Source organism: Piliocolobus tephrosceles, chromosome 9 (assembly GCF_002776525.5).
Source record: "Piliocolobus tephrosceles isolate RC106 chromosome 9, ASM277652v3, whole genome shotgun sequence".
Classification (NCBI taxonomy): Eukaryota; Metazoa; Chordata; class Mammalia; order Primates; family Cercopithecidae; genus Piliocolobus; species Piliocolobus tephrosceles.
In genome coordinates this window covers 109823647-109846004 of record NC_045442.1, presented here as the reverse complement: position 1 = coordinate 109846004, position 22358 = coordinate 109823647, and the positions used below count along the sequence as shown (strand labels likewise).

Here is a 22358-nt window from a genome sequence, read left to right as displayed (position 1 = left end):
TCGACTTAGGTTTATGATAGACTTTGCGGAAATTCCTTCTAAAATACTCATTACTAGTCTGTGTGTTATGAAGCACTGTTTCCCAAGGTAGATTTTAAAAAACCAATTAGAATTGATCTTTAATGGAATATTATATTTACACGTCATCTTGAAAACATTTGACAGAGTTTTGAATTACAAGAAAGAAGTTAACAGATGATGCTCATAAATAGCATCTGTTTGAAAAGACCCCTTAAGAGTCAGTTAAAGGTAGTGATGGTTGTATTTTTGCATTTGAAATGCTATAGAAGTTGATTGCATTTTAACACTTTCATTTTGCGGGTCTTCTTTCTAAACTTGCATTTCCTTATGGAAATCATTCAGTTATTTCGAGATATAAGGAGAAATTCTTATGTAAGAAATCATTTGAGGCGTAACTATGGAAAGGTTTGAACAGAAAAAAAAATCGGTGTTGAAAATCAAGTATTTTCAATCTATTCATTCGTTCCACACATCCTCCCACAGTTCCCCCATCAATTTACATTTTTTATTTATAAGTCTTTGAATATTTACAATAGCTTTACATGTTTATCTGTTATGTAGTTGATAGTAGAAGGTGAATCGTTTTACATCATTCACTGTTTCAGACATTTTTTGTTTCATTTAAAGTAAAAATATGCTTAGGACTCATGATATTCTTGTGAGAAAAACAACAAATGGATGGAAAAAGGGCATGAATGGGGGTGGGGATGGAGAGGGACAAGTAGCATTCCTGGTCAGTCTTTGTGATACCTTTCTTTAATTTTATGTCATTATATTTTCCACCTCTGCTTGCACCAACGATCATTGCTTTTTTAATTGGGGTAAAGTGCCACCATATAAAAATTACCTACCTTCTGGCTCTCAAGCGCCGCAGTAAAATAAGGCTGACAAAAAGTGATCCGAGGCTTGTGTGTTTAATTCACCAGGAATGTTAAGCTTCATAAGATTCACCCTATGGGGTCATGTTGGTCCTTGGCACTGTTACTGTACAGTTTCAAGAGGTAAATATGCACATTACAGATTTAAAAAATCTAAGATGTACTAGACAAACAGTTTATTAATCGAAGGAATAAAAAATGAATTTGTCAACCTCATTCTTTCTTGGACACAATGCACTTAATTAACATATTCTTGGGCTTGTTTCTGGATTTGGTAAGCAGTGGCCCCTTTTGGAGAGGAAAACATTTAAATCTTAAAAAGTGATCTTCTTTGGTCCGAATAGTATTTATAAATTCAGTTTAATTTCTTCTTTTTTTTTCAGTCTAAGATATGTTGCATTTCTTTCAAGGTTCTCTTCCATTTCAAAAACTGATTTTCCTCTTTTCCACGTCCAGAATCTTTTCACTTAGATAATCTTACGTAGCCTATAAACAGACACCCAAATATGACACTTTAATCACACTTTAATTACAACAGAGATGCAGATCTTCAGTGTCAGTAAAAAATGAGAACATGGACCTTACAATACACACTGTATTGATGATACTCTGAAAAGTCAAAATATAACACCTTTCAGTATTACTGCATCATGGAAAAAAAAAGTTCAACTCTGAATCGTTACGAGGTTTATGTAACACCTAGAATACCTAAAAGCATCTTTTAGATAGCATTTTTATATTGATAATTACATGGTGTTTTACTCAAAAAATGTAAATACAGCCATTTGATACCAATTTTTATAGCAAAACAAATAGCTCTGAGGCCAAACACAGTTAACCAAACCAAACCTTTTAAATATTAGACCTTGATTCTTAAAAAGATTTTTATTTAGATTACACACAATTTAAAATTCAGAATTATCTACCAAACTTTCAGAAAATTAAGTGTATCTAACAACAATATTAATTATAATTGATTCTAAGTTGGAGCCTGTTTTGTAATAAAATGATGACTTCTACATGAAAAGGTGGCAAACATTTGAGGGCTATTTAGAATAGCCAATTCTAAACTATCTGGTAAATAAAAACTGACATTAATTTCAACTATTGAAAATCTTCAGAGAAACCAATTCACCTGAAAATTTTTGTTAATCATTACTTACAAATTTTAGTTCAATTGTACATACAAAATAAAATCTTGCTTTACTTTGAAGAATAAAACTCAGAGTGTAATTAGCTTTTAAACACCAATTTAGGACATTAAACAAACATTTACTCTGGACCTACTACGTGCAAGACACTTGCTAGGTGTGATGGTGAGTAAAAAATAATCACCTAGTAAGATTTACAAGTTTCATTAAATAGAATTTTTGAAAAAGCTGTTAACAGAATCTCAATTCAAAACCTAATTGCAAAGAATATTTTTATATGAAATTTCAAATAGTGCTCCATGATATAGGTGCCATGGTGGTTTTGCATCTATAAAGACACAATACTCATTTATGGTGACATAAATAACAAAGCTAGTTTCAGAAACACCTTCAGTATATTAATCCTACTAGCATAAATATATGGCTTATAATAAACTTTTAATGTAAAAGGTAAAAACTCTTGGGTACCAAATGAGCAAAACAAAAAACAGAGATTCCTTTATGTAAAAGAAGATATATCTGAAAGTCTGCACAGATCATAAGAGAGTGTCTTTTTGAGTTTTCTAACTAATTTATTTAGAGACAAGATGATAGACTTCAATGAGGTTTAGCAGATGCAGGAATTCTAATTGCTTTTTGTTTAAAAAACTTAGTCGCAGAGCCAATGTAGAATTTTACACACTGTGGAAGTCAAGAATCTGAGTTCAGGAAAGTGTATCTAGTCTCAGCATTACAGAAGTATACCTCATATGGATGTAGAAATAGACCTCAGTTTCTACACCCCATTGTAGAAATTTATATACCTTGACGATGGGTACAATAGACTAAATATAATATGCACAAACAGAAGGCAAATACAACTTTAATTTACAAAGGAGATAAATATGAATAGTACTAACCTCTGAACTGAATATGGTTTTAAATATTTCTTTCATAATACCTACTTATGTAAATATGGAAAAGCAAATACAGAAATTTGGTGCCTACCTTAAAGAATAAAGAAAATTATCGGAAGATATATTACCCATAGAGCAAAAATACATCTTCCCATTATAGTAGGGTTAGAGGTTACATCATAAAATACTTTTACTTGAGTTTTTTGTGGTTTGCCTCAGATGATTAGTTTGGAGAAACAGACGGGCTGGTACTGAGTTAGCTGCTCTTATGTGAAGCAATATTTAGAGACAATAGGGTTTCATTTTATCCTAGAGGTACTACATATACTTTTTTGAAGGATATTTTGAGAATATAAAATATTTTGAGAATATAAAATTTTAGGGTAACATTTTACGACTGAAATTGTTCTTTTTCACAAAGTTATTTTATAACTCCTATGGTAATTTATTTTCATATTGCTAAGTATTTTAAAAAGCATACTTGTACTTTAACAACTCTGCCAATGTAATTACAAGTTTTATCCATTTTGAGGTAGGAAAATTAGCATATTCAGCCAATTGTTACATATATGACTATATATATGTGTCTCACAAAGGACAAATACAACTTTTTCATTGCTATATTCCCCAAATCCAAAACAGTCCCTAGTACACAGTAAATGTTCAATAAATATTTACTGAATGAATAATTAATTGCATATTTGAACTGTTTTACTGTTTTATACTGTCTGCTTTTCTTCCTTTTCACTTAACATTTTATAGAAATATACAAAATATTATACTTCAGATATATAAGAAAAAGTTTGATATCTGGTACATGACTTAAAATGAAAATGAGTTATTTACACGCATGTTTTTTCATATAGTTTTCATACTCAACATATGTTAAAATCTGTTTTGAATAATTTGAATTATATTTTGTGAACACTTATGTATACATCTTTAACAAAATTTGTTTCAGATAGTATTTATATATAGGCCTGTTATGAAATAATATATTTTCCCTATCTTTAAAAATTTCTGAAACGTCTTACAAATGATAAATTTTTTTGTTTTGTTTAGGAAACAGCAAGTGTTTACTTACATTTGTTTTAACTGTTAAAGAATAGGGCAAGGTACCCATCCTTCTTTACTTACAAATTCATTCCTTCACAAGAACTAAGCTCCAATGCATTAAAAATAAAACAAATGTATTTTTAAATAATTTAATGCATTAAGGCTTGGCTGCAGTGTTTTGGAGGGGAAGTTTCACACAGATTTTTAACTCAAAATTGCTCTATAGTAAGAGTCTGAACAGGACTTGGATATTGAGCTGGTGTCCTTTGTATAAGGGTGAAGATAAAATATATGGTTAAGATACACAAAACAGTATAGTTTTGTTTGAAGGTCGTTTTAGTTTTATACATTTTTAAGGCAGTTAAAAAATATAATTATTATATATCCAGAAATGTATTGTTGTCACATCCCAAAAAAGAATTCACATTATGTAGTCTTATAGTCACCTTTTCTAAATGCACTATGTGAATTCTCATTGTTTTAGTGTACGTTTTAATTGCCATTACTTTGTATATTTCAGCTTTTAAAACATCTGAATTTGCTATATATGCTCTCATTGTGCTGTATACCTATTATTACTCTTGCACAGATTTCTAGCAATTAATTTGAAATAGAAAAACAGTCATGATACCTTTTCTTTCCCCCTTTATCAGAAGAACATTTAGAAGGCTTTTAAAGCCGAAACCATTATATTATCTTTTGGTGACCGACTAGGAGAACTTGGATTCTCTATGCTTTAGCACTGCAAAAGTGCATCTTCCAGATCAGCACGTTTATAATACGAATTCCTGAGAAAGAACCATTTTGTACCTGCAACGTATTAATTAATCAAAAGTCATGAATTCGCCTTTTAACTGGGCTTGTCATTTAAACTATCTATACATAATTCTGATTTCATGCTAAACTTTTCTAATTAGACATTTTTTGCTTAAACATCAATATTGGGCTTATACGGATGCATAAGGAATAGGGCGAGAGTGGAAGATTTTAGTTTAAAACTGCTCAGTATCCAGCTAATTAATCTATGCAGATAGGCCTAATTCATTTTCCATTTGTTTGTGAGGTGGGAGCTCTCATCTTTCTGCCACTTTTAAATGACCTCACATTTCCAAGTATAAATTTGGAGAAAAGACCCGAATCAGAGGAATCCTCCATCATAACTGGACGCCACTGTCTGATGGCGTTAATTATCTTTTAGCGACTGACTAGGAGGGCTAGAGTTCCTTCTTCCTTTTGGTGTAGTACAACTGCATTTTCCAGATCATCATACTATATTGCTAATTCCTGATAAACAACCATTTGTCCTGCACAGCGAGCTGAGGGGCTCCTTAGCGTTCCCTCTCCGAGTGCAGCCCTAACCCGGGCTTTTGACCTTCAGCCTGTGATGCACTTTCGTTTGCCACTGGGGCCCATGTAGTGCGTAAATGGGCGGCAGATTTGTAGGACTTCCAGCGGGAGAACTTTGGGAAGAGTCCAGGACGTGAATTTAATGGGTGGAGAGCCTGCGGCAGCCCTGTGAAGTTAGGGCGGCCAACTGCAGGAAGCCATGCTTCATTACACCCTTCATGGGAGCTGGCACACTCGCCCCACCCTCGTTACCCACGGGCCAGTCCTGGAGGAAAAGGCCAGCAGGTAGGTTCCCAGGGCAGGGAGATGATACCCCCGGGGAGTCCCCTCTGGCGATTCTGAGAAAACCCCTTCCCAGCCCTGGTCGTCCGCCTCCCCCGCCACCTCCCAGGCCTCTTCCCGACGTGCACACGCGGCCCGCGCCACCAGCGCTGCAGAGGGCGGCCTAACGTCCCCGCCCCCGCGTGCGCGCCCCCGCGCCCTCGCGTCGGCTCATTCCGGCCTCCGCGCGCCGCCGGCTCCCCTCGCGCCCACCCCTAGCACACCTCGGCGGCGGCGAACGGCGCGGGGGAGGGGGACGGGGCCCCAGAGGTAGGCCGGGGGCAGCCGGCCGGCCGCGGCGGCGCGCACGCAGGGCTCGCCTCGCCCGGGCCTCCTCCCTCACGCCGGCCGCGGGGCGGGCGCGCACGCCGAGTGACGCTCGGAGGAGGAAGCGCAGCCCCCTTCCCCTCCCTCGCTGCCCCTGGCCCAGCGGGAGCCCCCCCAGTGCGCCTGTGCGGAGGCCTACTTGATTATGTGTGCCCTCTCCGGGCGCCCGCGTTAGCGGCCGGGTGGAGGTGGGGAGGGAAGACGCGGAGGAGGAGGAGGAGGCGGAGGAGGCGGTGGAGGGGAGGTGGGGGGAATCAGCAAGGACATGGCTCCTGACTCCTGTGCGGAACGTGAGTGACTGAGCGGCAAAGCCCGAGTGAGCGAGCGGTGGGCGGCAGGGCCGGGCTGGGCGGGGGACGCCGGGGCGGGCGCTGGGGTCTGTGTTGGGGGGAAGTACTAATCGGCTTGCATGTGTTTTTTAATGGTCCCCCCAACTCCCTCTTAGATGGTCTCTAGCGACCGGCCCGTGTCACTGGAGGACGAGGTCTCCCATAGTATGAAGGAGATGATTGGAGGCTGTTGCGTTTGCTCAGACGAGAGAGGCTGGGCCGAGAACCCGCTGGTTTATTGCGACGGGCACGGCTGCAGCGTCGCGGTGCATCAAGGTAAACACCCAACCGCCCGCCGGGGCGCGCCGGCCTTCGCCCAACGGTCACCGCCGCCCCCACCTGGGCCGCAACCGCCGGCGCCCCAGCCCCGTGCCGCGGCCGCGGGAGGGACGCGGAGGGTCCGCGCCGGGGCGCGGGGGGTGTGGGCCGCGCATGTGGGAGAAAGTGCGTGTGGCCCGGACTGTCATGTGATTCCGCTCTCACTCTCTCAAGTGTCATTCGGCCGCCGTCTGTGCCTGGGGCCGGGGGATGCTGACTCGGCGGGGCGGGGCAGGGCGGCGGCCGCCGCGCCCTCGAGATCCGGGCGGGGCGGGGCGGGGGCGGGGGCGGGGGCGGGGGCGGTGCGCGCCCCTCCTGGAGTCGCAGGGGCCGTGGGGGGTGGGTTTGGGAGAGTGGAGCGCCCTCCTCTACCCTGGCTTGCAGCCGCCTGTGTGCCGCAGTGTTTGCAGAGTTCCTGTGGCGTGGAGAGGGGCTCGGGAACTGGGCGCTGGGGCGGGGAGGCCGGGGGTCGCCTCGCTTCTTTAGATGGGTAGGGATGCGGGGCCCGTTGCACCCCGAGCCAGAAGGCTCGGGCCCTACCGCCGCCGCCCGGTAGCTGCCTGCGGGGGAGATGGCAGAGTCCATTGCTGACCATGCGGGAGTGGCGGTGATGCTGCAGCGCCTGTGGGGTGGCCGCGGCAGGCCACCACCAGCCTAGGTGGCTGAAGAGAAGAGGTGGCGGTGCTAAGTGACTTTTGGGGAGCGTCTTAGTTTATTTCTGGTTGTTACCATTTGGTGAGGCTTTTGGATATACAAGAAGGCCGAGGACACTAATAAGATACTTTTCTGGCCTTTGAAGTGGGCGACTTGTCCCCATTTCACGTGGTAAGGAATCCAGGACAAAACAGTCTACGTTCTTTTTTGGTGGCTCCATGTCCCTTCGCATTTCTGAATCTGGCATTAAGTGATGCAGATATTTTTAGTCGTCTGTTGGAAGGGACTACCACCAAAGGGAAGACAGAAAAATTTGAACATGTGCTAAAGTGCATTTTGTAGAGAAACGAATGTCACACTTGGGAAGGGAGACTTAGATGCAGTGGTGATGATTCTGAGGTAGTGAACTAACTTACTCTGAGAATGCTGCTGTTCCCAGACTTTTATTTTTTTACTTTTTATTTTGTTGAGACGGAGTCTTGCTTTGTCACCCAGGATGTAGTGCAGTGGCGCCATCTCAGCTTAGTGCAACCTCCGCCTCCCTGGTTCAAGCGATTGATTCTCCTGCGTCAGCTTCCCGAGTAGCTGGGATAACAAGCACACCCTAGCACAGCCGGCTAATTTCTTATATTTTTTAGTAGAGACGGGGTTTCGCCATGTTGGCCAGGCTGATCTCAAACTCCAGACCTCAGGTGATCCTCTTGCCTCGGCCTCCCAAAGTGCTGGGATTAACGGCGTGAGCCCCTGCGCCTGGCCCTAGGCTTTTAAAGAAGAGCAAAGTTGCATGTCTTGCTTTTTTTAGGGAGTGAATACAATGTGTGACAAAACCAGATACTGATTTTAAGGTCATCCCGTGTTCACTGGCATTTTGAAGGCTATTTCTTATGCATTGGATGATAAACTATCAAAATTTGGTAGTAATTTCTGTGTTCCAGTATAGAAAATTTTCATTGAAATCTTAAATTTTCCTTCCTAGCAGTACACCTGAATAAAGTTTTGGGGCACTGACGCTGTGTTTTGGATACCTATGCCGTGTTTTGGATACCTATGCTGTGTTTTTTGACTCATAGAACATTTATAGTCAGACACATTTTACAAATTCTTTTTTTTGGAGACAGGTCTCACTTTGTTACTCAGACTGGCATGCAGGATGCTATTACAGCTCACTGCAGCCTTGACCTCTCAAGCCATCTTCCCACTTCAGCCTCCCCAGTAGCTGGGACCACAGGCCAGGACAGCCATGTCGGGCTAATTTTGCATTTTTGGTAGAGATGGGGTTTCACGACGTCGCCTAGGTTGGTCTCGACTTTTTTTTTTTTTTTTGAGACGGAGTTTTGCTCTTGTTGCTCAGGCTGGAGTGCAATGGTGTCATCTCGGCTCACTGCAACTTCTGCCTCCCGGGTTCAAGTGATTCTCCTACCTCAGCCTACCGAATAGTTGGGATTGCAGGCATGGACCACCATGTCCAGCTAATTTTTGTATTTTTTTTGTGGAGACGGGGTTTCTTCATGTTGGTCAGGCTGGTCTTGAACCCCCGACCTCAGGATGATCTGCCCGCCTTGGCCTTCCAAAGTGCTAGGATTACAGGCGCCAGTCACTGTGCCTGGCCTAGTCTCCAACATCTGAACTCAAGGGATCTGCCCGCCTTGGTCTCATAAAGTGCTGGGATTACAGGCATGAGCTGCCTTGCCTAGTCCTACAAATGTTTAATAGGAAATAGAAGTTTAGCTTTTGGAGAAGTTTAACTAGTTGGAGTTTTTTTTTTTTTTTTTTTTTTTTTGAGGCGGAGTCTTGCTCTGTCGCCCGTACTGGAGTGCAGTGGCCGGATCTCAGCTCACTGCAAGCTCCGCCTCCTGGGTTCACGCCATTGTCCTGCCTCAGCCTCCCGAGTAGCTGAGACTACAGGCGCCTGCCACCTCGCCCAGCTAGTTTTTGTATTTTTAGTAGAGATGGGGTTTCACCGTGTTAGCCAGGATGGTCTCGATCTCCTGACCTCGTGATCCGCCCGTCTCGGCCTCCCAAAGTGCTGGGATTACAGGCTTGAGCCACCGCGCCCGGCCAACTAGTTGGAGTTTTAAAAAGTTATACTGAATTTATGTTCTGCTGTGATCATACAGGGGGTAGTACTCTGCTTTGTGAATTTATATTCTCTCTTTCTTTATATTTTTTTGAGGCAGAGACTCCCTCTGTCGCCCAGGCTGGAATGCAATATGGCAGTCTTGGCTCACTACAGCCTCTACTTCCAAGGTTCAAGTGATTCTCCTGCCTCAGCCTCCTGAGTAGCTGGGACTACAGGCACCACCACGACACCTGGCTAATTTTTTTTTTTTTTTTTGAGATGGAGTTTTGCTCTTGTTGTCCAGGCTGGAGTGCAGTGGCGTGATCTCGGCTCAATGAAACCTTCGCCTCCCAAGTTCAACTGATTCTCCTGCCTCAGCCTTCCAAGTAGCTGGGATTACGGGCGCGTACCACCATGCCCAGCTAATTTTTAAAAAATTTTTAGTAGAGACGGGGTTTCACCATGTTGGCCAGGCTGGTCTCGAACTCCTGACCTCAGGTGATCTGCCTGCCTTGGCCTCCCAAAGTGCTGGGGTTACAGGCATGAGCCACCGTGCCTGACCTGAATTTATGTTCTTTAAATGCTTTCCAGTATTTAAGATACTTTCAGATTTTTGCCTAGCAAGCTCATACAAAAATCTGCTTGGTTATTAGTGTTTTTAGAATTTTGGAAAATTTTCACTTTTGAGCTAATTATTAACTTTGAAAACCAATTTTAAAACAAGACTGTGATTAGATTTGTGATGTATACTTAGATCATTTGGAGCATTCACATCATTATGTAGTCAGAAATAAGCATACTTTTTTTTTTTTGAGATAGTGTCTCCCCGTGTTGCTCAGGCTGGAGCGCAGTGGTGTGATTATGGCTTACTGCAGCCTTGACTTCACAGGCTCAGATCAGCCTCCCGAGTAGCTGGGACTATAGGCACCTACTACTATGCCCAGCTAATTTTTTTTTTTTTTTTTTTAATTTGAGATGAGTTTCACTCTTATTGCCCAGGCTAGTGTGCAATGGTGCCATCTTACCTCACTGCAACCTCTGCCTCCCAGGTTCAGGCGATTCTCCTGCCTCAGCCTCCTGAGTAGTAGGATTATAAGCATGTGCCACCACGCTTGGCTACTTTTGTCTTTTCTTTAGGGACAGGGTTTCTCCACGTTGGTGAGGCTGGTCTTCACCTCCCAACCTCGGGTGATCAGCCTGCTTCAGCCTCTCAAAGTGCTGGGATTACAGGTGTGAGCCACTGCGCCTGGCCTAATTAAAAAAAATTTTTTTTTTTTGTGAAGATGGAGTCTTACTGTATTGCCTAGACTGTTCTGGAACTCCTGGGCTCCAGCAGCCCTCCCACCTCGACCTCCCAAAATACTGGGATTACAGGCATGAACCATTGCACCCAGCCTTGATTTATTTACATGAGGTAACACAAAAGAGTTGCATTTAAAATTTTTACTTTTTAATTAAGTAAGCTGTATATGTGATAAATAGGATATGAACTGTTTTACTTTGTAAAGAGGTAGTTTAGTTGAATAGTGACAGGTAGATTAATAGGGCTTTGAAAGGGTATTTGATTTTTCCATAGTTCTTCGAATCTTAACATTTTAATATATTTCATTTTTCAACAGCTTGCTATGGCATTGTTCAAGTACCCACTGGACCATGGTTTTGCAGGAAATGTGAATCTCAGGAGAGAGCAGCCAGAGTGGTAAGGACTATTTATCAAAAACATTAAACTTTAGTGAGTAGCTTTGGAAATTAGGAATTGCACTCCTGTTGTAGTTTGCGGGGTTGTCAGTCATTTCTTCAAATATCATAATGTAAGAGATAATTTAGGCCAAATATTGACTTGGAGTATTAAACAGATTTTGTAAAACTGAAAAACAAATGGAATCAAGTGAGTATATTTTGGATATTTTGAAAACATAAAAATACGTAGTCATATTTGGACTTTGTTAACTAGTTACAGAATCAAGAAAGCTTGAAGTTTGAAGGTTTCACTGGCTAATCATAGTTAAAATATAATGGAAATAGAAACATAAGGAAGTTTTTTTTTTTTTTTTTTTTTTTTTTTGAGGCGGAGTGTCCCTCTGTCGACCGGGGTGGAGTACTGTGGCCGGATCTCAGCTCACTGCAAGCTCCGCCTCCCGGGTTCACGCCATTCTCCTGCCTCAGCCTCCCCGAGTAGCTGGGACTACAGGCGCCCGCCACCTCGCCCGGCTAGTTTTTGTATTTTTTAGTAGAGACGGGGTTTCACCGTGTTAGCCAGGATGGTCTCGATCTCCTGACCTCGTGATCCGCCCGTCTCCGCCTCCCAAAGTGCTGGGATTACAGGCTTGAGCCACCGCGCCCGGCCAATAAGGAAGTTACATTGATAATTCTGTTAGGTTTTGTTTAATGGGAATAAAACAATAATTTTAGTGACTATCATATTCTTTTTACTATATCTTTGGGTGTATAGTTTAACTTCGAACACTCACTGATTTCAGGCATTCATTCCCTTTGGCAAACCGACATCATAATCTTTTTTGTTGTTGTTGTTTACTTGGGTGGCTACCTTATTTCAGAACTTTTGTTGGCGGGTGCAGTGGTTCACACCTGTAATCCCAGCACTTTGGGAGGCCAAGGTGGGAGGATCATGAGGTCAAAAGATGGAGACCACTCTGGCCAACATGGTGAAGCCCCGTCTCTACTACAAATACAAAAATTAGCTGGGTGTGGCATGCACCTGTAGTCCCAGCTACTCAGGAGACTGAGGCAGGAGAATTGCTTGAACCCGGGAGGCAGAGGTTGCAGTGAGCTGAGATGGCGCCATTGCACTCCAGCTTGGGCAATAAGGGCAAAACTCCATCTCAAAAAAAAAAAAAAGTTAGAAAAATTAGCTGGGCGTGGTGGCATGCGCCTGTAATCCCAGCTGTTTGGGAGGCTGAGGCAGGAAAATAGCTTGAACCTGGGAGGCGAGGTTGCAGTGAGCTGAGATCACGCCATTGCACTCCAACCTGGGTGACAGAGCAAGACTCTCAGGAAAGAAAAAAAAAAAAAAGGAGGTAGGCCGGGCGCAGTGACTCACAGCTATAATCCCAACACTTTGGGAAGCCCAGGCGGGAGGATTGCTTGAGTCCAGGAGTTTGAAACCAGCCTGGTCAACTTAGTCTCTACAAAAGAAAAATTTTAAAAATTAGTTGGGGCTGGGCACAGTGGCTCATGCCTGTAATTCCAGCACTGTGAGAGGCTGAGGTGGGCGGATCACTTGAGATCAGGAGTTCGAGACCAGCCTGGCCGACATGGTAAAACCCCATCTCTGCTAAAAATACAAAAAATTAACTGGATATGGCAGTGCGCATCTGTAGTCTAGCTACTCTGGGGGTTGAGATAGGGGAATCGCTTGAATGAGGGAGGTGGAAGTTGCAGTGAGCCAAGATTGTGCCACTGCACTCCAGCCTGGGTGACGGGGTGACACTGTTTCAAAAAAAAAAAATTAGTTGGGCGTGGTGACTTCCACCTGTAGTCCCAGCTACTCTGGAAGCTGAGACAGGAGGATTGCTTCAGCCTGGGAGGTTGAGGCTGCAGTGAACCATGACTCCAGCCTGGGTAACAGAGTGAGAGACTATCTCACAAAAAACAAAATGAGGGAGGTATGTTTATCCTTTGTGGCCACAAGCATTTTTCCCATTTGGATTTCTGGAAATACCAGAAATAGATTTTATTTTCATTAGTTATGCAAACATACTACCATTTAAAATGTGATAGTTCCTTTTTTAAATCTTTTTTTTTTTTTTTTGAGACGGAGTCTCGCTCTGTCGGCCAGGCTGGAGTGCAGTGGCCGGATCTCAGCTCACTGCAAGCTCCACCTCCTGGGTTCACGCCATTCTCCTGCCTCAGCCTCCCGAGTAGCTGGGACTATAGGCGCCCGCCAACTCGCCCGGCTAGTTTTTTGTATTTTTTTTTAGTAGAGATGGGGTTTCACCATGATAGGCAGGATGGTCTTGATCTCCTGACCTCGTGATCCGCCCGTCTCGGCCTCCCAAAGTGCTGGGATTACAGGCTTGAGCCACCGCGCCCGGCCCCTTTTTTTAAATCTTACTATGTTTATCGATTTATTATTTATTCCACGACATCTTGTTATAGCAAGTTCCTTTCTTTTGATGTTGATTATGGAATTAGACTGAAGGTAGAAAACAAACATTACAGCTTCTTTACCTAGGCATATAGCAAAAGCAGAAGCTTTTGTGTTTGCCTGGGCAATTTTTGACCAGTAGAAATAATGAGCTGGGTGCCGTGACTCATGCCTGTAATCCTTGCACTGTGGGAGGACAAAGTGGTTGGATCATCTGGGGTCAGGAGTTTGAGACCAGCCTGGGCAACATGGTGAGACCCCACCTCTACTAAAAATGCAAAAATTAGCTGGGTGTGGTGGTGTGCACCTGTAATGCCAGCCACTTGGGAGACTGAGGCAGGAGAATTACTTGGACTTGGGAGGCAGAGGTTGCAGCGAGCTGAGGTTGCGCCACTGCACTCCAGCCTGGCGACAAAGCGAGACTCGTCTCAAAAAAGAAATAATGCTTGAGTAGCCTATAAAAGTATGTTGAGTCTCAGAGCTATTTTTATTTTATTATTTTGAGGCAGTCTCACTCTGTTCTCCAGGCTGGAGTGGAGTGGCACAATCATGGCTCACCGCAGCCTTGAAGTCCTGAGCTCAAGTGATCCTCCTGCCTCAGCTTCCTGGGTAGACCTGCAGCGCTACACCCAGCTGATTTTGTTTTTTGAGACAGCCTTGCTCTGTCGCCCTGGCTGGAGTGAAGTAGTGCCATCTCCGCTCACTGCAACCTCTGCCTCCTGGATTCAAACCATTCTCCTCCTTCAGTCTCACATGTAGCTGGGACTACAGACATGCGCCACCACACTCAGCTAATTTTTGTACTTTTAGTAGAGATGGGGTTTCATCATGTTGGCCAGACTGGTTTCGAACTCCAGACCTCAGGTGATCTGCTTGCTTTGGCTTCCCAAAGTGCTGGGATTATGGGCGTGCGCTACCACGCCTGGCCTGAATTTTATTAGAAATGAGATCTTGCTGGTCTCGAATTCCTGCGCTCAAGCAGTCCTCCTACCTCAGCCTCCCAAAGTGGTGGGATTACAGGTGTGAGCATCCGTGCCTGGCCAGAGCAATGTTTTTATAGTTCTGATATGTTTTGGTTCTGTGTGAGAATGCACTTTAGTAGAATTATAGCTGTTACTCTAATGGGATTTAGCAAATGGAGGATGAAATCAATCATAGAAAGTTGGGGACTTGGTGAAATCTTTATAGAGCTACTCTGACTTTTTTTTCTTTGTGTCATGTTACGGTTTGTGGTGACTAGGTCACTACACAGTGGAACCTATGGTTTATTAGTAAACACTGACAAGGAGATGTGGCTGTTCCGGGGGGTGTCACAGTAGATTGAAGGCTGGAAGGGGTAAGAAAATAAGGTGGGTATTAAGAGAGAGAAGATAATGAATAGAGAATGTCAGAAAGCCAGCATCATTTGCCTCAAATGCCACTTGTTACCTGCTTCTCTTTTATTCTCTCTAAGGACATGGTCAAAGTGTCAATGTGAATAAAGTAGTTATCTTAAAAGGTATATTAGGGCCAGGCGCAGTGGCTCAAGTCTGTCCCAGCACTTTGGGTGTCTGAGGGAGGCAGATCACATGAGGTCAGGAGTTTGACACCAGCCTGGCTAACATGGTAAAACCCCGTTTCTACTAAAAATATGAAAAATTAGCTGGGCATTGTAGCATACACCTGTAATCCCAGCTACTTGGGAGACTGAGGCAGGAGATTCGCCCAAACCGGGGAGGCAGAGGTTGCAGTGAGCTGAGATCGTGCCATTGCACTCCTGCTTGGGTATAAGAGTGAAACTGTCTCCAAAAAAATTAAAAAAAGTATATTAGATGCTGCTGGATGCCGGGACTTGTGCCTGTAATCCTAGTGGTTTGAGAGGCCGAGGTGAGAGATCACGCCTAAGTTGGAGATCAGCCTGGTCAACATAGTGACACGTTATCTCTACAAAAAGAAAAAAAAAATTAGCCATATGTGGTGGTGTACTTGTAGCCCTAGTTATGTGGGAAGCTGAGGCAGGAGGATCCATTGAGCCCATGAGTTTGAGGTTGCAATGAGCTATAATCACACTACTGCACACTAGTCCAGGTGACGAAGTGAAACCCTGTCTCTTTAAGAAAAAGAAGTTTTTGTGGGAGGGCATTTTATTTTAACATCGTTTGGTGGGATGTGGGTGACATTAAGGATTTTTTTTTTTTTTTTGAGACGGAATTTCACTCTGTTGCCCAGGCTGGAGTGCAATGGCGTGATCTCGGCTCACTGCAACATCTGCCTCCTGGGTTCAAGTAGTTCTCCTGCTGCAGCCTCCAGAGTAGCTGGGGTTACAGACACAGATGGCTGCTACCCTGCCTGGCTAGTTTTTTTTGTTGTTGTTGTTACGGAGTTTCGCTTTTGTTGCCTAGTCTAGAGTGCAATGGTGCGATCTCGGGTCACCACAACCTCTGTAATATACATTATTTATATATGCATATATACATACATATATATCTATATTGTGTATATACATATATATGGTGTGTGTATATATATATATATATTTTTTTTTTTTGGAGATGGAGTTTAGCTCTTGTTGCCCAGGCTGGAGTACAATGGCGTGATCTTGGCTCACCGCAACCTCCGCCTCCCGAGTTCAAGCAGTTCTCTTGCCTCAGCCTCCAGAGTAGCTGGGATTACAGACAATTGCCACCATGCCCGGCTAAATTTTGTATTTTTACTCCACAATTTCCGCCTCCCGGATTCAAGTGATTCGCCTGCCTCAGTCTCCCCAGTAGCTGGGGTTACAGACACGTGCCACTATGCCTGGCTAATTTTTGTGTTTTTAGTAGAGACAGGGCTTCTCCATTTTGGCCAGGCTAGTTTTGAACCCCTGACCTTAGGTGATCCACCCGCCTCAGCCCCCCAAAGTGCTGGGATTACAGGCGTGAGCCACGTTGCCTGGCCATGGATTTTTAAAGAAGAGGCAAAAGCATAACCTTTTCTACATTCCTGTAGTGTGTGATTATATATATGTAATATACGTGTGTTATATATACACATATATTTTGGAGACAGAGTTTAGCTCTTGTTGCCCAGGCTGGAGTGCAGTGGCATGATCTTGGCTCACCGCAACCTCTGCCTCCTGGGTTCAAGTGATTCTCCTGCCTTAGCCTCCCAAGTAGCTGGGATTACAGGCATGTGCCACCACGGCCAGCTAAGTTTTGTATTTTTAGTAGAGATGGGGTTTCTCCATGTTGGTCAGGCTGGTCTCAAGCTCCTGACCTCGGGTCATCTGCCCACTTTGGCCTCCCAAAGTGCTGGGATTACCATTGTGAGCCACTGTGCCCGGCCTGTAGTGTATAATTATAAAAGGCAGGTCCTTTGTAAGAAACAGATAAGCAGAGAAAGGGCGTTGTCTTATAAGGACACAGGAGCCAAGAACCCTAACATGGAAATGTATTTGACCCAGAAAGGGACTTGAATTAGTCTTAGGAATCTTTTTTCTACTTTTGTCTGCATACCTGCTTCCATTCTTTTCTTTCTGCAGATTTACTGTGCTGCTTGTTCCAACAATGAGTAGCTAACTTTTTAAGTTGTTTACTATGTGCCACGTACTGTGCTAAACGTTTTTTGCCAGTTATTTCATTTAAGCATCCTATCACATCTATGAGGTGGATGTTATTCTCGTTTTATGGGTAAGGATACTATAGTTTTAAGAGAAGTAGATGTTTTATGAGAGTCTGGGATGTGATTAAGCTCTTAACCACTATGTTACCTCTTAACCACCATGTTGCCTCCTCTGGTGAAAGATGACGATAGCTCAGCTCCTGATATTTTCCATCTCCTGTCTCAAAAGCGAGTAAATTCAGTCCCAATCTCATGTTCCTTTGAGAAACAATAAAACAAAACCCCAACTTTGGTTTGGCTTGGATGAGGTACCTAACTCTGGACCATTTTGCTATGGTGAGACAATAGGGTCAAATTACTTAGACAGAGGAAGAACTCTGTGGACTGGAGATAGTTCACTTCTCAGGGAAGGGGGATTTTGACCTGGCAGTACCCTGACAGATACTGAGCAGTAAAGATTCAGAAAAGTAAAGGAGCATTTTCAGAAAAGTAAATTGGTACTATATGGAATGAACTTGAAAGGGAAGGTTAGAGATGGACTTAGGATGCTATTACAATAAAGATGTGGGAATGGAAAGGGAGTAGAAAAGAAGGGAGCATTTTGAAGGATGAAATTACAGAAACGGATATTAGGTAAAGGGAAGGGAATAATCAAAGATGATTCTTAGATATCAAGGTGCTCACTCATTTAATGGTGATACCATTAAAAAATGTTAGAGCAGTTGTAGTAGAGGAAGGAGAGCAAGTGAAGAGTAAAGAGAGACCTGTTTTGGGCATGTTGGTTTTGATGCTACTAAGATTTTCGTATTGGAGCCCAGGCGTGGTGGCTCATGCCTGTAATCCCAGTACTTCGGGAGGCCGAGGCGGGCGGATCACCTGAGGTCGGGAGTTTGAGACCAGCCTGACCAACATGGAGAAAACCCGTCTCTACTAAAAATACAAAATTAGCCGGGTGCGGTGGCGCATGCCTGTAATCCCAGCTACTTGGGAGGCTGAGGCAGGAGAATCGCTTGAACCTGGGAGGCGGAGGTTGTGGTGAGCCGAGGTCGCGCCATTGCACTCCAGCCCGAATAACAAGAGTGAAACTCCATCTCAAAAAAAAAAAAAGATTTTTGTATTGGAAATTTAGGATACAGTTACAGAGTGAAGTCAGAGTTGAAGCTGCATAGAGGGAAAACTGGGAACCACATGCCTTTTTTTTTCCTAGAGAGGAGAAATGTTTACATTTGGGAGAGTAAGAGAACTGATTACCAAGGATTGATAGTGAACTGTCAGGAAAACAACCTAAAAAGTACAGTCGCCACAGAGACAGCCACAGAGACAACTAGGTGTTCAGGAAAGAAAAGTTGATAGTAACGGTGCTGCCAGGAACACTGAAGGGCTAAGAAAAGTTTTTGAAACAGCCAGTACAGCTTCTTTGTTTGGGTAGAACCCTGCTTATAGGGCATGGAAGACAGTAGAGGATTTGATTGTTGTGTGGAAAGTATAAGGAAAGAGAAAAATGAAAGGAGATGAGGTTGAGGAAAGTTTGGTTTTTAAGGGAAGTTCTTTGTAGACATTCATTATTTAGAAAAAGCACCCTGTCTCCCAAAATAGAAAATTAAACAGACTTTCTCATGACTTTTTTTGTAGTTATGTATTTAGAGACAGGGTCTCACTCTTTGCCCACACTGGAATCAGTGGTGCGAGTTTAGTTCATTGCAGCGTCGAACTCTGGGACTCAAGGAATCTTCTCACTTCAGTCTCCTGAGTAGATAGGACTGTAGGCACGTACCACTATGTCCCGCTAATTTAAAAATTTTTAGTAAAGACAAGGTCTTATTATGTTGCCCAGGCTGGTCTCGAACACCTGATTTCAAGAGATCCTTCCGTGTTGTCCTCCTAAAGTGTTGGAATTTCAGGCGTGAGCCAACATGCCCGGCTTATTTTTTATTTAGCGAGCATTTGTTCTGAATTACTGCAGGCTGAAGTGACTTATTAGAAATTTTATCTACTGATATAATTTTGATGAGATACAGAGGAATTTTAAAAAATTAATTTTTTTTGAGACAGTCTGGCTCCCTCTCCCAGGTTGGAGTGCAGTGGTGTGATCTCGGCTCACTGCAACCTCTGCTTCCTGGGTTCCAGTGATTCTTGTGCTTCAGCCTCCTAAATAGCTGGGATTACAGGCATGTGCCGCGATGCTTGGCTAGTTTTTGTATTTTTAGTAGAAACTGGGTTTTACAGTGTTGCTCAGGCTGGTCTTGAACTCCTGGGCTCTAGTAGTCCCTTCTGCCTTGGCCTCCCAGTGTTAAGATTACAGATGTAAATGACCGTTCCTGGGCAGAGAGGACATTTTAGATTTTAAATATTCTACTTTGCTTTTTTTTTTTTGAGATGGAGTCTTACTCTGTGGCCCAGGCTGGAGTGCAGTGGTGTGATCTCTGCTCACTGCAACCTCCACCTCCCAGGTTCAAGCGATTCTCCTGCTTCAGCCTCCCGAGTAGCTGAGACTACAGGCACACCCTACCACTCCTGGCTAATTTTCTTTTTTTTTAGACAGGGTCTCTTGTCTCCCAGGCTGGAGTGCAGTGGCACAATCTCAGCTCACTGCAACCTCTGCCTCCTGGGTCCAAGCGATCCTCCTGCCTCAGCCTCCTGAGTAGCTGGGATTACGGGGGCCCGGTGAATTTTTTTTTTGTTTGTTTGTTTTGGGATGGAGTTTCGCTCTTGTTGCCCAGGCTGGAGTATAATGGCGCAATCTCGGCTCACCACAACCTCCTCCTCCCAGGTTCAAGCGATTCTCCTGCCTCAACCTCCGGAGTAACTGGGATTACAGGCACGCACCACCACACCTGGCTGATTTTGTATAGTAGATACGGGGTTTCTCCATGTTGGTCAGACTGGTCTCGAACTCCCGACCTCAGGTGATCTGCCTGCCTCGGCCTCCCAAAGTCCTGGGATTATAGGCGTGAACCCCTATGCCTGGCCCTACTCCTAGCTAATTTTTGTATTTTTAGTAGTGATGGGGTTTCATCATATTGGCCAGGCTGGTCTTGAACACCTGACCTCAGGTGATCCGCCTGCCTGGGCCTCTCAAAGTGCTGGGATTACAGGCATGAGCCACCGCACCCAGTCCTACTCCTGGCTAATTTTTGTATTTTTAGTAGAAATGGGGTTTTTACCATGTTGGCCAGGCTGATCTCAGGTAATCCTCCTGCCTTGGCCTCCCAAAGTGCTAGGATTACAGGCATGAGGTATCCCGCCTGACCCCTTCATTCTTTTATTGTTTTAATTCTCTGCTGATTTGGAGGTGATATGCTCTGTTTCTTTTCTTTTAGTGATTGCACTTAAAAGTTTCTAACATGCATACTTAATGTTTTTCTGAGTCTTAATATCCGTTCTCCTTTTCAACAAAGCAAAGGTCCTTGGGATGCCTTGATTCCCTTTGTTGTTTTTCCCTCGCACAATCTGTGTTATTGTTGTATTGTTGTCTTTATTATTCTACTGTTTGTTTTTTTTTTTATAAGGTAGGGTCTCACTATGTTGCCAAGGCTGGTCTGGAACTCTTGGGCTGATGTGATCCTCTCGCTTTAGCCTTCTAATTAGCTGGAATTACTCCATGTTTTTTTTTTTTTGGTGTTGGAGTCTCACTGTTGCCCAGGCTGGAGTGTAGTGGTGTGATCTTGGCTCACTGCAACCTCCGCCTTTTCATGTTCAAGTGATTCTCATGGGTTCAAGTGATTCTCATGCCTCAGCGTCTCGAGTAGCTGGGACTACAGGCATATGCCACCATGTCCGGCTAATTTTTGTATTTTTAGTAGGGACGGGTTTTCACCATGTTGGCCAGTCTGTTCTTGAACTCCTGACCTCAGGTGATTCTCCCTCTTCGGCCTCCCAAAGTGCTGGTATTATAGGCTTGAGCCACTGTGTGTCTTACTTTGAATCTTAATGTGTTTACAAAAAAAAGTTATTTATAGTTAGGCTTAATATTACTGATGTTTTTGTTCAACCTAGCCTTTTATTTTCCTTGTTTATGGGTTCATTTTTTTTCTTTTGAAGGTTTTGGTATGTTTTCTCAGGGTCTGAGGCTAGTAAGTAACAAGTAAGAAAGCTGTATTAGTCTTTTTGTGTCTACGAATTTCATTATTTTGCTCTCTTGGGAGCTAGTTTGAATCCTTTGATAATAGCTATTTTCCAGTAACTAAAGATTTTATTCTATTTGTCTTCTGGTGTCTGTTGGTTGATAAACAGTCTTTTGAGTTTATTTATCCTGTTTGAGACTTGGTCTGCGTTTTCATTCTAAGGACTCAGTGTCCTTCCATTTTTTGTATTCTACTCTATCTCTTCAAATACTGTAATCTTCTCATTAACTTTTTTCCTAGAACTGTTAGGTATATGTTTGAGATTTTCATTCTGTTTTTTTGTGTCTTTTAATTTGTTTTTTGTATTTTCTATCTTATCTTTTTTTTTTTTTTTTTTTTTTAAGATGGAATCTCACTTTGTCGCCCAGGCTAGAGTGCTGTGGTGCGATCTCGGCTCACTGCAAGCTGGGCCTCCCAGGTTCACGCCATTCTTCTGCCTTAGCTTCCCGAGTAGCTGGGACTACAGGCGCCTGCCACTACGCCCGGCTAATTTTTTCTATTTTTAGTAGAGATGGGGGTTTCTCTGTGTTAGCCCGGATGGTTTTGATCTCCTGACTTCGTGATCCCCCTACCTCGGCCTCCCAAAGTGCTGGGATTACAGGCGTGAGCCACCGTGCCCGGCCTTTCTATCTTATCTTTGCATTATGGGTAATATCTTTAACTCTGTCTTCAGATTTATGCTTATTTTTAATTCAATGAATTCATTTTTTTCTGAGTAAATTATTTCTAGAATTTTTATGTGATTTTATTTTTCAATTTGTCTCTTTTTTCAGGGTATCTTGCTTTATTGTTTGAAGAATTATATTTGTTTTTTTTATTTGAACATTTAAAACATACTTATTGTAAAGATTCTCAGATTTTGGAATTCTTTCATTTGTTAACTCTGGTGATAGACGTCTTCATATATTGTGCAATTTTTGACTGCAAGCTAATCTTCAGGTGGAGTTGTCTTTCTTGGGATTGCTGTTCCTCTACCATGAGTTGTGAAGATGTCACTGTGGGGTTTTTGCCTTTGCTCTCTGTCTTTTAAGAATTGTGTTTGGCCGGCCGGGCACGGTGGCTCAAGCCTGTAATCCCAGCACTTTGGGAGGCCGAGACGGGCGGATCACGAGGTCAGGAGATCGAGACCATCCTGGCTAACAAGGTGAAACCCCGTCTCTACTAAAAAAATACAAAAAACTAGCCGG

The 22358-nt window shown here is 43.5% G+C and overlaps 1 protein-coding gene across 9 annotated transcripts in view; it reads left to right on the top strand.

The window, feature by feature from the left end:
- Positions 1-5917: 5917 nt before the first annotated feature.
- MLLT10 (MLLT10 histone lysine methyltransferase DOT1L cofactor) overlaps positions 5918-22358 on the top strand; it is a 213732-nt gene continuing 197291 nt past the window's right edge. For 2 of the 9 annotated variants that reach the window (XM_023223167.1, XM_023223162.1), the window contains exons 1-3: positions 5927-6313; positions 6443-6602; positions 10977-11056. In XM_023223167.1, the coding sequence (XP_023078935.1) occupies positions 6443-6602; positions 10977-11056 (240 nt within the window). In that variant the 5' untranslated portion in view covers positions 5927-6313. Of the gene's footprint in view, positions 6314-6442; positions 6603-10976; positions 11057-22358 lie in introns of those variants that run through there. The other 7 variants (XM_023223168.2, XM_023223165.2, XM_023223164.1 and 4 more) reach the window with 7 other exon arrangements.